The sequence below is a fragment of the Podarcis pityusensis genome (genome assembly GCF_964106645.2).
Source record: "Podarcis pityusensis genome assembly, chromosome: 1".
Lineage (NCBI taxonomy): Eukaryota > Metazoa > Chordata > Lepidosauria > Squamata > Lacertidae > Podarcis > Podarcis pityusensis.
This window is the reverse complement of record NC_138028.1, coordinates 88594186-88610357: the sequence shown is the minus strand read 5'-3', so window position 1 is coordinate 88610357 and position 16172 is coordinate 88594186. Positions and strand designations below refer to the sequence as shown.

The 16172-nt window shown below is 44.1% G+C and overlaps 1 protein-coding gene across 2 annotated transcripts in view; it reads right to left on the bottom strand.

The window, feature by feature from the left end:
* IGFBP2 (insulin like growth factor binding protein 2) overlaps positions 1–12000 on the bottom strand; it is an 85857-nt gene extending 73857 nt beyond the window's left edge. Inside the window, exon 1 of one of the 2 annotated variants that reach the window (XM_081008796.1) lies at positions 11545–12000. In XM_081008796.1, coding sequence (XP_080864922.1) covers positions 11545–11971 — 427 coding nt within the window. In that variant the 5' untranslated portion in view covers positions 11972–12000. The remainder of the gene's footprint in view (positions 1–11544) is intronic. The other variant, XM_081008797.1, reaches the window with a different exon arrangement.
* Between the last annotated feature and the right edge of the window lie 4172 nt (positions 12001–16172).

Sequence of the window (16172 nt, the reverse complement as noted above, 5' to 3'; positions counted from 1 at the left end):
ATAATTAGAACTGAGTGAGTATGTCATGCCATTGGGTAAATGCTGAAGGAATCTCTCTTTTATCTGAAATATCAATGGATGACATTTTTAGTGATCAGACTAGGATCTGGCTCCCTCAAAGTTGATGGAAATTCAGGACGGCATACCCAGGAGGACATTAGTGCTACCCTACAGAAAGAGGCCTTTGTAACACCTTTACATATGTGCAAGATGTTAAAAAAAGGAAAAGTCCTGAATTCCTTTGTCTCCTCAGCCTGGTCCTCGGACCCTTGTCGGCATAAAAGAGTCCACGAGGAGAGTGTCCTTGCAGAGTATTTTCTGCTTTTATTCTTCAAAGTCTTTGTCTGCACAACGACCGACCAACTGTACACACATCAACACTACCAACTTTCTCTAACCAAGGAACCAACCCACACCACAACACTAACGTTGACCACCCTTATGTCGCGACCATGCCCCAAACTGTTTATTCAAAAATTCCCCACCCCATCTGTTTGCAACTGCACAACAGGGCGAGTGAAGAGCTTTTCGGCTTGGGCAACCCATTCTCTGAATGTGGGGAAACACTCTGCTTTAACAAAAACAACCAACTAAAACATGATTTATCAACTATTACCAGAAAAGCATATCGGGTGCCCCCTTCAGTCTTCTGTGGAAAAGGGCCTATCACGTCACAATGGACAAGTTCTAAAACCTCTTTAGATACTCTGTCACTTTTAGAAGCCACAGGCTTCCTCTTAGATTTGGCCATTTTACATACATTGCAATCTAGGAAACAGTTACAGCTATTTACTTTTAGGTTCTTGTATACCTTTGGCATCTCTGAAAGCACATGAAAATTTGCATGACCCAGTTTTCTATGTAGTTCATGTACACACTCCTTATGAACTGGCAAATACTCCTGAACCACCTGGGCTGTTTAACAGGCTTGTCCTGCATTACATATAACCCATTTTCCATCTTTGCATGGCCACATATCTGTGTTCCATTCTTTATCAGACAACCATCCTGCGTGAACTTAACACTATACCCTGCATTAATCAAACACCTTACAGACAGTAAACAATAGTCCAAACTGCTGACAAACGGAGTCTCTGGTAGAGTAAGTAGTGCTCAAGCACTGCAGGAAACATGTTCCCTGGCCATCAATCTTGCTTCTAGGACCATCAGCAAGATAGTTCGAGTCTTTTCCTTCGACTGGCTTCTCCAGGGTCTTAAAGTCCTCCCGACTGTTGCAGATAATCCTGCTGCTGCCAGAGTCCAGCAACCACGTTCCTCAAGGTATCTTCCTCTCCTCTCGAGGAAATGCAGAAACAAGCTGAGCAGAACACGTTCTTCTTCCTTGAAGAGAACCCCTTCTACTTATGTTTCTGTGTTGATTGCTGTCTCTGCTCCACGTCGTCTCCTGGAAGTCTTGCCCTGCATTGACGCTGGAGATGCCTGGGTTGGCTGCATCTATAGTATCTCCTCACTGCCATGGCCAAGTCCAAATCTTGGCATTGCTCCACTGCAAGGTTCTGCTGCTGGCCCCCTTGGCTGTAACTCCTCCACTCTTGGAGTTCAACCTATCTATCTGACCTTCTTTCTGCTTCTTTGGTCAACCTTCCAACCACATACTCAAGGGTCAGATCTCGGGGACGCATACCCTCCATGCTGTTAATCATGGGCAACCAGCTTTCAGGCAAACTTGAAAGGATAATGTATGTTTGGTCAGTCTCATCATAATGCTTACCTCTCTGCTGTAGTTGAAGAAACAGAGATTTCAGCGTTTGAAGATGAGTTGCCAAACTCTCACCTTCTTTCATAACAGTCCTGAACAGCCTTCTGGTCAGAGAAATTATGGTTCCAGCAGTGTCTCTGACATGCATTGCCCTTAATAAATTCCAGCACTCAAACGCTGTGCTGGCATTTGCTACATGCAATAACTGAGAGTTGCTCAAACACAGCATAATTTGGGCACGAGCCCTTTCATCCAGCCGTCTTTTCTCAGCAGTCTGTTATGAAAACCTCAGTCTCAACACAGTCCCATAGTCCATCTCTACTTAGCAACTGCTGCATTCTTATTGACCAACTCAGCCAGTTGCTTTCTGAGAGAAGTAAAAAAAAATGCCTCCCCCGATACAGTGGTACCTTGGGTTAAGTACTTAATTCGTTCCGGAGGTCTGTTCTTAACCTGAAACTGTTCTTAACCTGAAGCACCACTTTAGCTAATGGGGCCTCCCGCTGCTGCCACGCCACCGGAGCACGATTTCTGTTCTCATCCTGAAGCAAAATTCTTAACCTGAAGCACTATTTCTGGGTTGGCAGAGTCTGTAACCTGAAGCATCTGTAACCTGAAGTGTATGTAACCCGAGGTACCACTGTAATTACAACTTGGGAAGACTGGAAATCTGCCATCTCTGCTGGTGCTTGCTGAGCCCCTTCAGTGGGGCTTCCAGCAATCTCTCCTGACTCTCTCTTTAGAGTCTGACCGGACTTTCCTGGCTGGCACTCACCGGCTTCTAGCTGCCACCTCTGTTGGCCCTCAGGTCCCGCCTGGCTCTGCAACCGGTGTAGCTGCTCTGTGAGTCACCTACTGTGGTCCTCTAGTAGTTCAAACTGTTCCAGTAGCTGACGCTGAGAGTTTTCCTGATCCTCAGATCCTAGCCACTCCAGCGTCACTGCAGACAGTTACAGCTTGCCACCAACTGCTCCAACACACAGCCACTGGCCACCACCAGAACTCACCAGCTCCCTACTGAGATGCTGTCAGTTGTTTTGTACTCTGTACATGCTCAGAAACTCTGGGCCCATAACCTATCAGTGTTTGAAAAAAGCAAAGGTCCTGACTTCCTTTGTCTCCTCAACCTGGTTCTCGGACCCTTGTCGGCATAAAAGAGAGTATCCTTGCAGAGTATTTTCTGCTTTTATTCTTAAAAGTCTTTATCTGCGAAATGACCGGCCAACTGTACACACATCAACACTACCAGCTTAGTTCTTTTAGAATTAAAGAAACAGCGGCCAATTTTTAGCTGTGACATATATAATTGTTCAATAGCCAACTGAATGAATCATTCATTTAAAGGCAAGGTCATTAATAATGAAAACCTGTCTCTAGCTAGAATGGGTGGTTCAGACATATTGTTGGATTCTAAGAAAATGTTTATTTAAAAAAATCACAAAATTTCTGCAATGTAGAGATTTTGTATGAATGGAAACTTCCAAAACCAAGCAGGCACACACATCAGCACTGATCAGGTTCAAGCGAAAGCTTCTGGGAACAAAGAATGCTGTTTCTTGTGGATTATAAAACTGCACTAGATGGGGAAAACAAAGATGCATAACTCTGTCTTCCTATGAACAAGAATAGAAAGGTTAAAGGTAAATAAGTATTTTCAAGACAGGATGAAGAACCCCACAACAGGCGCAAAACTTCTCTCTCTGTACTCCATGTGTAGATCCAACAAAAACATCCAAACCTTTTGCAACTGTACTGCTAGGTATCAAAGTACTGGTCTCTGCGAAGTGCCACCACGTGTGTTAAATCTGAGCAGGGCATTATAAAATGAAGCAACATCTATTCTATCTATGTTTTTCTAGTGTCACATTTCGGCATCAATTTCAAATTCTATTTTTAAAAAGGGACTTTGCTTTTCAGATTTTCTCTCATGCCTGAAAAGTCGTTCTCGTTTCAAAGAGAAGGATGATCCTGTATCTCCTCCTAGCCCAAACATGCTCGTGTAACATGAACCCCATGGATCAGGGCACTGCAATTACTGAAATCTCCATTAGCAGAACTTGTAAAACCGTCTGTACTGAACTAATGTTGCATCAGGCCAAAGGCTAAATTCCAGGCAAGGTCACAAGTCTTCTTAACTCCTCTTCATACCACGGGAGAGCTAAACTCCACACATACACTAAGTAAAAGAATATAAGTTTTACCATCCCACCCCCCTCTCCTTCCCCAACCTTATACTGTGTATAACAATAATGTCTCAAAAGAAATATAACTGATCTGTAGAAAATACAACCTGAAAAAAGAGAAAATGCATGTACTTTTGTAAACCAAGAAAATCTTTAATAAATTTTTTAAGGTCTCAAATTGCTCAAATCAGATCATTTCAAAAGTGCAGAACCCATTGCTTAAGACAGCAATAACTAATCAATAAGATGCCATAGATCCTAAGCATCTTGTGCTATAATATTGCTTGGGATTAGACAAACTCATGGAAGGATGAGATAGGTGCAATAGCCATGACAGATAAATGCAACATCCATAATCAGCTATATCTCTAGTGACCAGATGCTGGAGACAAACTATCAGGAAGTAGCTGTTTTTTATTGCCCTGTACTTGTACCCCCTCCCTAATATTTATTAGTTTTCCATTTCAATAAAAAGAACATCAACATTTCTTATCCTCACATATATTCTGACTCTTTCGAGTCCACTCCTTCCTCCCTTCCCCCTAGATGGCTTTCTAATTACATTTCCTATATTCTTTGCAATTCTATTTCCTCTTATTTACTTTGTCTTACTTAAATCCACATACTATGCAATATTGCCCTGTACTTGTAAGCTTCCCAAGCTCAGCAACTGCTGGAGATAAGAGTACTGGACTAAATGGAATTATGGCGCTAACACACCTGGATACAAATTCCAGCATAGTCATGGAAACACTGGGTAACTTTGGACCATCACTTACAGCAGGGGTGGCTAACCTGTGGTCCTCACAATATTACTGGCCTTCAGACTCCTATAAACCCCAGCCTGAATGGTCTATGAGCAGGAATTATAGGAGTCCAATGCCAGATTCCCCATCCCTGTCTTAAGTCATGTTATAGGTCTGGCAAGGAAAACCGATATAGCTGTTCCAGACTCTGTGCTAGCACAGATTGGCAGGTTTTATTATTACAGAATTTTATTTTATTTTATTTTAAATGCATTCTGTATCTCACACTCCTCACAAACACATCCCAAATTGTTAGTCTGTACTCAAGCCCCATCAAACCGCTTATGGTTTTCCACAGTCCAGAAGCTCCAACAGCCCCCTTTAGCAATACCAGGTTCAGTTAACACCCACCTCCAATCTAGAAGAAAAGGAAGCAAGGCATGTTTGAAACAAGGAGAGAGCAGAACATCTGCTAAAAGGCAAGAAAAAAGTTTAAGGTCTTGCAAAATATTTTCCCGAAGTCCATAGTTATATAGCACCCACACAGAAAGACAGCCACATGAATCAAAAGCCTCTATTTATTTCAGTTAGTTGCTTGCTTGATATTTATTAGCTGCGCTAGTAGTTTTAAATAACCAGCATTGTGATTCTTTCTGCCTTTGCAAAATCAAGGAGCATCTGAATTGTCTTTCTAATGATAGTCTCTGTGGAATGATCAGAAATGGTTCTAGGTCTTCCCACCATCCCAAAATTCTGTTACACCAGTGCTACTCCTGGAAAAGTGCAAAACAGGCTGCGATAGCGGCAATTTCAGTGACAGCTCCAATAGCGATAAAATACTGCCAGGATCTTGACCGGTTAGCAGTGCTCCATAACTTGGGAAACATTGAAAGCAGAGGCTGAACGACAACTCAAAAACACCCTACAGACGAAAAGCTGTATCACCCAATCCACTCCACATAAATGCTGTGCATTAGGAGGTGATGGTCCTATGATCTCTTGGGGACTAGCTGATTTATTGCCTCTGGAACATCTGCAGCAACAGTTTATTACATCAGATGTGTAAAAGCACACTAAGAAGGTGCTCAAGGGAGGAACAGAGGATGATCAATCAAGTTAACAAGGTGAGAGAACAGGAAAGGGGGGGGACCTAACAAGAATACTTCCGCAACAAATGGAAGGAAGTGTGGGGTTGGGGATTGGGGGGGTTACAATAAAATTGCCACATACAATCCTTCTATTCAAACCTTGAGAAATTTTGTCAAATAGGTTTATGGAGCCCAGTTCTGTAGCATCGAATATTAATGGCTAATAACTGAAGAGTTCAGGATCCCTGAAGTGCTCCCCTGCTGATGTGCACATTCCTCATTTTCAACATTATGTTCGCTGATGATCTTTTGTGGGAACTGGCTTGTGTAAACTGCATTAACTTTAGTTCTCACCCAGTTGCCTTGCAGAGCAATCCTAAGTGAGATGGAGATTTAAGCGGCGAAACATAAATCACTTCCAAAGCTCTGTTGGCCTGCTCTGGCCAAGGAAGAAGTGGGGGGCACTTTTTATTCCCTCCCCCTTGCAGGCAGTTAAAAAAAACCCATATCCATTGAGAGAAAAATTAACTACACCAGCTTCAGGATGTTGTAGTTTAGAGTCCGGAGCCAGGGCACTGACAAGGAAACAAGGCAGCTTTTGATCAAGGGGTTTCAAGACCACCCAAAAGACACTCCAGATTAGACCATGACACTTCCCATGGACAGACTAGGGACCTCTAGGATGGACAGACTGACCACCTGGCTGGGTTTCTCTCCACCAACAGTGCTAAACTTCTTTTCTCAGCCTATCTCTACTCATTCATCCTTTGGCAAGGGTTTAGACACTGCCCATTGACTTTCTGGTGTTCCTCAGTTCTATGTCTATGTTCCATTTCTGCACCTCATGGCTTTAACTTTTGTGAATCACCCAGAGAACACCCGTTAATGGGTGGCACAGAAACATTGTGAATACATAAATAAGCAACACCTTCATTTTTCGCAAGTCTGTTGAAAGTACGAGCAGAGTTGGCTATGGATTGCAAAGTTAGTCCCTACCACAGCCACAAAGGTGACTCAGGGTTTTTCAAGTTCACTGGGGCTAACTCCCAGGTAGCATTCACCTTTGCTATTGCTATTGTAGCCAAACTTATGATTAATGGTCATTGCATAAAGGTAGCCAGTGTGGTGCAGTGGTTAAGAGTGGTAGTCTCGTAATCTGGGGAACCGGGTTTGCGTCTCCGCTCCTCCACATGCAGCTGCTGGGTAACCTTGGGCTAGTCACACTTCTCTGAAGTCTCTCAGCCCCACTCACCTCACAGAGTGTTTGTTGTGGGGGAGGAAGGGAAAGGAGAAAGTTAGTCGCTTTGAGACTCCTTAGGGTAGTGATAAAGCGGGATATCAAATCCAAAATCATCATCTTCTTCTTCTAATGAAAATGATCTAACCCCCAACTGCGCACATGAAGATAATCACATGCTTATCCAATTGAGGATAATCACATGCTTATCCAAGATTTGAGTGACAAATGTGGCCCCCTCTGCTCAGTAAAGGTCTAGCCCTTACAGCTCTTCCCAGGCTACACAGCCTCCTCAGTTCCTGCTTCCTCCTGGTTCCTGGTTGCTCTCTCCAGGAACCAGGTGCATGCATCCTGGTTTTCACAACATATTTTAGTCTATTTTTAGAAAGGAGTGTTCTCCCACATTGATGAGTTAACATAATAAGCAGTCAGCAGCCTTTAGCCTCTGAAACTTCAAATAAAAAATTGCCGGGTCCTCATTCAGCAAGTTGTGTTTACGTCAGTAAGGATGAGAGTGACAGACAGTCCTTTGAGGTCTGGGGTCAATTGCCAAATGGATATTTATCATTCAGGAGCTTAGAATGAAACCCATGGACTCATTACATATAGAATTTGGAAGGCTATACAGTGGTACCTCGGCTTAAGAACCTAATTCGTTCTGGAGGTCCGTTCTTAACCTGAAACTGTTCTTAACTTGAGGTACCACTTTAGCTAATGGGGCCTCCCACTGCCGCCACAGGGTGATTTCTGTTCTCATCCTGAAGCAAAGTTCTTAACCCAAGATACTATTTCTGGGTTAGCGAAGTCTGTAACCTGAAGCGTCTGTAACCTGAAGCGTCTGTAACCCGAGGTACCACTGTACTGAAAACAGTTGGCAGTGACTCTTGGTTGCATCTACCCATGCCTGCAATGGATGGAATGCAGCTGCTTGTTAGCAGAAGTGAGGAAGGAAATCCACTCAAAATAGCATCGAGACACTACCTCAGTCAATCTAATTGGCACTGAGTAACTTCATGGGGAGAAGTGAAGGTTTAAGACTTTATAAAACTGGACCCCAAAAGGGTACAGCTCTATTTGGCCCGTCAGTTTGATTTGCACAGACTTGATATTTTCATTCCAACATTCCCCAGAATACCCACAGCCTTTTTTGCAATCAGCAGCAGCATCCGTTTCTTGCTGTGGATTATTTGTATTTCTTTCTGCCTACAGCCTTTTCTGGATTGGCAGCCCAGACCTCAGTGGAAGATTAAACAATACCGAAGCCCACAGCAGGAGAATTCTCAGTCTTATTCCTTGTTTCACTTGGGCAACCTTCCTGACTCTCATCAGGGACAAAATAAAAGTTGCCAACCCCTTAATTTAGGAATTGCATACAAGTTTTGCATTCCAATCCCCAGTCAAGAGAAGGGTGTTTCTACCCCAACCTGCTCTGTGCAAATAAATGCAGTCCGTGGGATTTGCACGTAAAACAGAAATAAAAATTTTAAAATCAGCTCTTTGACAGATGAGAACATGCCAGAGTATGTTTCAGAATAATTTCACATGCGCTCCTGAAAATGATCTTAAGCTATCCCCCCCCCCCTCCACACTTGAATTCAGCAAAGACCAATTGCCCCAGTTAGCCATCTCTGTTTATCATGGAAAACCTCCCATCACACACTCATTTTTTATTGTATTGGAATGCAATACTGAACAAACAACATTATGTGAAGTTTTTCCCCCCGGTTGAAAAGTTAGCTTAATTGAATGAAGAGTAAAACCATTTCCAAAAACTCACTACAATCTTAGCCTATCTGATGGGAGTCCTGCTTTCTGTGGTTCAATGGTTTGAGCTTGTTTTGCTGCTTTCCTAAACCTCTCTGGTTTTAAATCTCAGAGTTCCTCACTTTTATCATTACACTATTATGGTTATGTTCTGCATTTCCATCTACCATCTCTCGGGACAATATTGAGGTGCATGGAGAAAGCTGCCAGTGTGCTTTTTGAAAGTGTTATCAGGGAAACTGCTACAAATGGATTTAAGAAGCTAATCTGAGCAACACCAATGAAACAAAGTGTTAAGGTAAACCATTTATTATAGCTGAAAAGTAGTCCAATCCAAAATCCACATTCATCCAATCCCCCGCTATTCTGACTCCACATTCCTTTTATTCCGTAAGGCTCATGGTTTTCTGAACCCTATGCAGCTCAGAGCCCAGGTAGAAAAGTTTCATTTTGTTTCATGCTGCAGTCCTAAGTACATAGCATAAGGGAGCTTCCTGTGTTACCGAGTAAGACCACTGGTTTATCCATCTAGTTCAATACTGTCTACTCTGGCTTGCAGAGGCTCTCCTGGGTTTCTGGCAGCTCTGCTTTGAGACACCAGGGATTCAACCTGAGAACTTCTGAACACAAGACAGATCCCCTAGCACTCAGCTATGATAATTTACCCTCCGTGAGTCCTGCTGAATTTAAAGTTTACTTTTCCCACAGGAAGGCTTGTGAGTGTGCTGTATGTGTGTGAAAAGTTAAGTGAGTCCACACACATATATTCAGAAACGTCTGAGATAATTATACAGTCAACAACTCATTATGGAAACAGATTACGACAAAGTACTTATTGTAGGTGAAGATGGCCTATGTCAGACAGAAGCTGTGTGTTTATACCTATATTTTACACACTGGTTTTTAGGAGAGTTTCTTCCCACCTCAAACCATAATATGAGAGATACAGACCCACACATGTTACCCTTCATTCTCTACCTTGGTCAGCGTGAGTTAAAATGTCATTGCAACTAGCTGCTTATTCCAAGGGGTAGGAGCTACCACAATCAATTGATAAGCAATCAATTGCAGGACCCCCCAGGACATAATGGGTGATCTCCAACTCAGTCATACTCAAAAGTAGACCCATTGAAACCCATGGACTTGAGTTATTCCACTGTTTCAGTGGGTCTGCTCTGAGAGTGGCTAACATTGGATTTCATTCTACAGCAGAAATGAGGAGCCTTTGTCCCTCCAATTGAGGAACTCCCATCATCCCTAACCATTGGTCACGCTGAATGTAGTTGGTGGAGTGGTTTCCCATTCCTGGCCTATAGCTTTAGCTGCTTAGACAAGGGAAGTTAATAGTAGATGACCAAAGAAAGTTAAATTCAGGCAGTGTTGCCTCCGGCTGCTTCATATGTCTGCCACAGGTACATCACAAACATCTAAATGGCAAATCATGTTCTTAAACATTCCCAAGGACATGAGTCAGGGTGCCACAGGACGACAGCTCTTAAACACATGTCCACTGCATGAAAAAAGATATATAATTTTCATTCACACTTCACATATTACTCCGCAAGACACAGCGGAGTAATACCCGTGCACTCACAGCAGCCAGGGCTGCAATTTAAGACTGTAAAGTAGCTCTTGAGAATCTTTGTGCCACAGAACCAACAGGCAGAATTGTGATGGACCATATTTTTGAATGTTGCTGCTGCTGCTCTCTCCCCACTATCCTGCCTTTAAAAAGCCAGCGTGCTACATTGGAAAGTTTGACGAAGCCTTTTGTGAGCACACTTGCTTATTGCACGCAACTTTTCACACAGGAAAGTAGTTAAATAGAAGGCATTTCACCTACAGTCTTGATAGGGCAGAGTGGATTATTTAGTTTCTATGTGTTAAAAATGTTTCTAAGTGGTGTACAAAACACCAAAGCAACAATGTACATCTTAAACAGTTACAAAAACACAGTCACATATTAAAATGTTACATCAATCTGAAGTTAGTAATAGTTCAGAACTCTATTGCCGTATCTTCGTTTTTGCATAATACATACCACACATTGGCTCTTTTAATTTTGCATACAATAGGAAGTCTATTCCTCAGATCCAGCCCCACACTTGTCAAATTTACCCAAACTACCTGTGACCCACCTCAAGATCCTTATGCATAAGGCCTTCCTCTCCCATTCACCCCACATCAAATTCCCCAATGTTTGTTGCTTCCCATGCCTTCCTCCTTCCCTATCCCTGCACAATAATGCGTCTGCTCACTAGTTCAACTCTTGACTCCTGATATCGTTTCACACCAAATTCTTCTACTGCTTGCTGCCCCAACAGCTAGTTTACCCTGGCCAGCCAATTTCCCACACGGGATCCTCAGAGATGACAAAAGCACTCACTTAAATACATTGTTATTAGGTCGATTCATAACAATACCTGGGACACCCCTTGTTCGAAGTAAGCCCGACGTCTTTTCAAGCCTAGTGGTTAGAGTCAGGGTAGTGTAGTGGTTAGAGTGCCGGGTAGGAACACGGCTTGACTCCCCACTCAGCTCAAATGAATGACTGGGGCCAATCTCCGCCCTTTTTCCTAACCTACCTCACAGGGTTGTTGGGGGGACTAAATGGGGAGGGGGAGAGCCGTGCGCGGCGCCCTGAGTTCTTCGGGGGAAAAGGTGGGAGATAGCAGCAATAAAATAGATCTCTACAATGAATTGGAAAGAGGGGAAGCACACTGCACATGCTCAGAGGGCGGGAGTTCATTTGACGCCCTAGTTGCCCCCCAAGCCCCCGCGCGGAACCGGCGCCCCGTCCACTCACCGGTCGCTCGGTGCTCGGCGCTGGCGGCGCCGTACTCTGCGGCGTCGCTCCGTCGGGCGCAGGTGCCCTGGCCCTGCACTAGCGCCTGCAGGGGCAGCTCGGCGCCGGGACGCGGGTAGCAGCGGAGCCCCGAGGCGCAGCGCGGCGTGTAGACCCCGCACGGCTCCCCCTCGAGGCGGGCGCACACCCGGCAGCAGCCGCAGCCGGGCTCCCGCACCAGCTCCGGGCACGCGTCGCCCTCGGATCCCGACGAGACGGGCGGCGACGGCGCGCAAGCGGCCAGGCGCTCGGCGGTGCAGGGCGAGCACATGAACAGCACCTCGGGCAGCGCCACGCGGGCCGCCGGCAGAGACGCCCACAGCGCCAGCCCCAAGCCCAGCCACAAGGAGCAGCGCCCGGCGCGCGGCTGCAACAGCAACTGCACCATCGTGGCGGCAGCGCTTCGCGGAGTGAGCGAGCCAGCCAGCCTGCCAGAGAGCGCCCGCCGGCCGGGCAGGTGCTGCGGGGCGAGAGAGGGGCGGGCGCGCCGGCGCCGCTGGGTCCTAAAGGCAGGCGCGCTCGGGGAGGGAGCTGAGCTCCGCTCTGCTCCACCCCTCTCTCGCGCTGTCTGTCTGTCTGTCTGTCTCTCTCTCTCTCTCACACACACATTCTCTCTCTGTCACACACACACACACACATTCTCTCTCTCTCTCTCATACACACTCTCTCACACATTCTCTCCCTCTCTCTCACACACACACACACACATTCTCTCTCTCTCCCTCTCTCTCTCCCTCCCTCTCTCTCACACACACATTCTTACACTCTCTCTCTCACACACACACATTCTCTCTCTCTCTCAACTCTCCCTCCTCCACACCCACACATTCTTTCTCTTTCTCACACACAGTCCCCCCCCCACTTTTTCTCTCTTACACATTCATTCTCTCTCTCTCTCTCTCTCTCTCACACACACACACACACAGAAGGTGACGCGTTCTGCCCTGCCTGCCTCGACGGAGACCACAGACTTCCTTCGGAGTAAAAAATCATATAAGCACCCCCAACTTCTAGGGGATGAGATCCCTTTGCCCCCCCCCCCCAATAAAATATTTGAGGGGTATGGCAGGGCTTCCTTTGCGGTTAACGGTTGCGTGACAGGCAACAATTCAACAGGTGCAGCTTTCTTCCGGCAGCAGTTTGTATCTTGGCTTTCCCCTCCAAAGAGCTTGAGAAGAGAGAGCCACTTTGAGTTTGGGTGTGATGGCCTTGACAACGAGGGGCAGGCTCTCAGGGCCGACCTCACAGGGTTGTTGTGCTATAATAAAGGGAGATTACCCTGTGAATCCCTGAACAGCAAATTTACAATAGGTACTCAAGGAAAATCATGGGACCCGTGCTTGGGGGAGCAAACCAAGAGGGCAAGTGAGAATGAAGCTTTATCCACTTCATGCACCAACCTTGGCTAGAAGCTGAATCAGGAGGCTGGCAATATTCACCCCTCTGCTATTATAGATGTGATTACCAATGTTTCTGCATTTCCTGTTATTTTAAAGAAGCATTAAAATTATTGATTTATTTCTTGCTAAATTTATATCCTGCTTGTTCTCCCAAAGGAGCATGGGGCAGAGTTCTGATTTGATCAACTGCATTTTGTTTTATTTTCTATGGGTTCCTTTTTTATTATTGTACACCTGCTTCGGACTAAAATGGTACAAAAATAAACATACCATATATTAAGGGATATATCAACACAGTAATAATTGCTTGTAAAAGGACGCCCTAATTTCACAGATGATTTCTTGGGGAAATTTCCTGGGTTGTTTTTTTTTTTAAGTTGATTCTAGAAAGTGGGTGTTTAAAAAGCCTGCTAGACTCAACTTTTCTTCCTTTTTTGAAGGCATTAGCAAAAATAATATAAATCTGTGAAATACTGATTGTGTTTGATCTTTGATAACCCAAATTGGTGGTTGCATTTAAAATGAGTGTGTGTGAGATGCTCGTTAATGCACTTATTGCACTCTTGTAATTGGAAGAAAAATCTTTAAATAAATTTATGGTTCTCCTTAAGGCTGAAATCCTACTTGAGAGTAATTTAAATTAAAACCAGTGAGAATTGTTTCTGCTTAGACATGGGTGAGATTGGGTTGAGCTTGTTGCCTCAAATGCAGGGAGAGAATTACAAGTAAATGTATCCATCCCAAATATCATGATGCTGTATTCGACTGTGATGACATCATAACATGACACTAGCATAATAGCTGTCTTAACGTTGGTCCCCCCCTTGTGCTTCAGCAGATGGGCCGCTAAAGCCTTGATATGGTAATGAAGTGAGCTTTACCTTCCATCATGGAACCTAAGTTGGTGATACATGGAGTTTCTAGGAAGTCACCAGTTCAGGCATTGACCAGACCCAAACTTGCTTAGCTTCAGCAAGAGAGTGGACTTTATGTACCTTCAGACCATAGCCAAGGTCTTGACCGAGATCTCTGATGACACCATTCACTCTATATACCTCAACAATCTTCCACTCACTTGAAATATTCCAAGTCTGTCTCTACATGACTCAGAAGTTCAGAATGTGCTGCACACAGATGACCTAATCACACTATCAGCAACATGAAGGATTAGAAATAAAATTTTAGCTTCTGAAAGATCTTTGCAATATCTGGGCACTGAAAGCAAACTTGGCAGATACTATGGTCATGGCTTTTCAAAAAGAATATGAAAAGCAAACACAACAATATTCCATGACCCCCCCCCCCAAAAAAAAAGAAACTAGGGAAAATCATCTGAAAAGGAATATATCTGAGCCTTATAATTAATGTATCAGACACCTGCAGTTTATCTATTAAAGCCCTATTAGAGAACTAAGAAAATCCCAACAACTCACCAGCTATAAATATGCTATATTTATATATAGATATATAATCTAATTCTACAAATTCCACCTTACTGGTGTGAATGATGACTTGGAAGCATTCTTAAAATTAATAGTACACTTCTTAGCACACACACACACAGCAAACATAAGGCTTGCAATTCTCACACGCTAGTTCTCCAGGAGGGATATAGGACTTTTCCCAGAATGTAAACACACATAGCAAATGGTAGATGCTTCTTTCTACTATTAAGTGTACAGAAAGCAATTTGAGCTCCCGGTACCGCTGGAAGCAGCCCATGTTCCCTCAGTTATAGACCAAAGGGTTAATTCAAATGCCGGTGAAAGAGGGAGAGAAAAAGCCCTGCCTATATATTATCATTAACTGAGTTCAATGACCTTTGGACAAGCGAAGCAAAAAGAAAAGAAAAAGGGGGTGGGAGAAACCTTAACAAAATGGTACTGAAGCAGCTGGGTCAAGTGCTAAGACAACAATGCACACAGTTTGGTGGAAGAAGAGGACTACATTAGTATTAGATCTGCCTGCTGCAGATTCTGGGGCGGAAAGTAGTGCTTTATGAGTGGATACAGATAGCCATTAGCCCCGTGATTTGTGGTCCTATGCAAACTCATTGTGGGATGACTGAAATGTTGAAGAATTATTGTTTTGACACTAGTGATCTTTGCTTCAAGTACACTGGCATTAGTTTGCCTGACTTTCTTCTGTCCAAGGTACCATGCATGCACCTCTCTGCCTCCGCTCTTCTTCTTCAACATGTCCATAAATAAACTAAAGTATAATAGTTTTATGAATCAAGTGAACAACAAACAGAAAGACACTATTGTCCCTGTGCCACTCTCTTGTTTGATATAATGTCCTGCCTACTTCTTTGGTAGTAAAATCAAGTTAGCCTTCACTATTGGTGTTCTGCTTAACCCCCCCCCCCACCCAAACTCATACTTTGACTGCAATCCTGTGCACACATATAGCAAAAGCCTAACCATCTCTGTTGTTGTTGTTTAGTCATTTAGTCGTGACCGTCTCTACTCAGAAGGAAATCCATCAACTCTTTGCTTTTGTAATTGGTTAATTCAGTGCTGTAATCAATCAAACTTTGCAGTCCTGGTCCCTTGAGACAGAAGCTGACTCTCATTCCTTGCCTTTTCCTTGCACCAGTAAGCTGACCAAGTTGAACAAGCAAGGAGAACAGAAGGAAGAGGTGTCTGTGTTCTATGGAAGAGTTATAGACAGACATCAGGGCATACATATATATACTGAAAGGCTGCAGATAATTCAGGTGGTTGAGCTTTGAATGGCTCTTTGCTTTGACCTCACATTCTGCGGGAGGCAAGAACAGGCTTGCATGGGCTCAGGGGAAGAGGACTTCAAGAGATGGCGTGATTATGAGCAATTCTAGTGTTCCTTTTTTCACCATAATTTTTTAAAAAAACCCCACAGTGGTATTTTCCTCCACCCCTACAACTTTTTTTGGCCTGTTATTTTCTGACTTGATCTCAGCTCACAGAGGGCAAGGGTTGTTAGACAGTGAATGACTTTAATGAGTGGGGTGTGGCATCTCTTCAGCCGCAATTCACTTTGCAGCCTTGATGTCACCAGAACACCCTGGGGAGTATTTGGCTAGGTGTCTGAATGATAAAGGGAGCAGTTCCTGTTAAATGGTTTCTTAAAAATGATCCTATAAAATAAGTCCCTTTGAGTTCAGTGGGGCTTAGTGCTGAATAAGTGGGTATAGGAATGCAGTGCAAA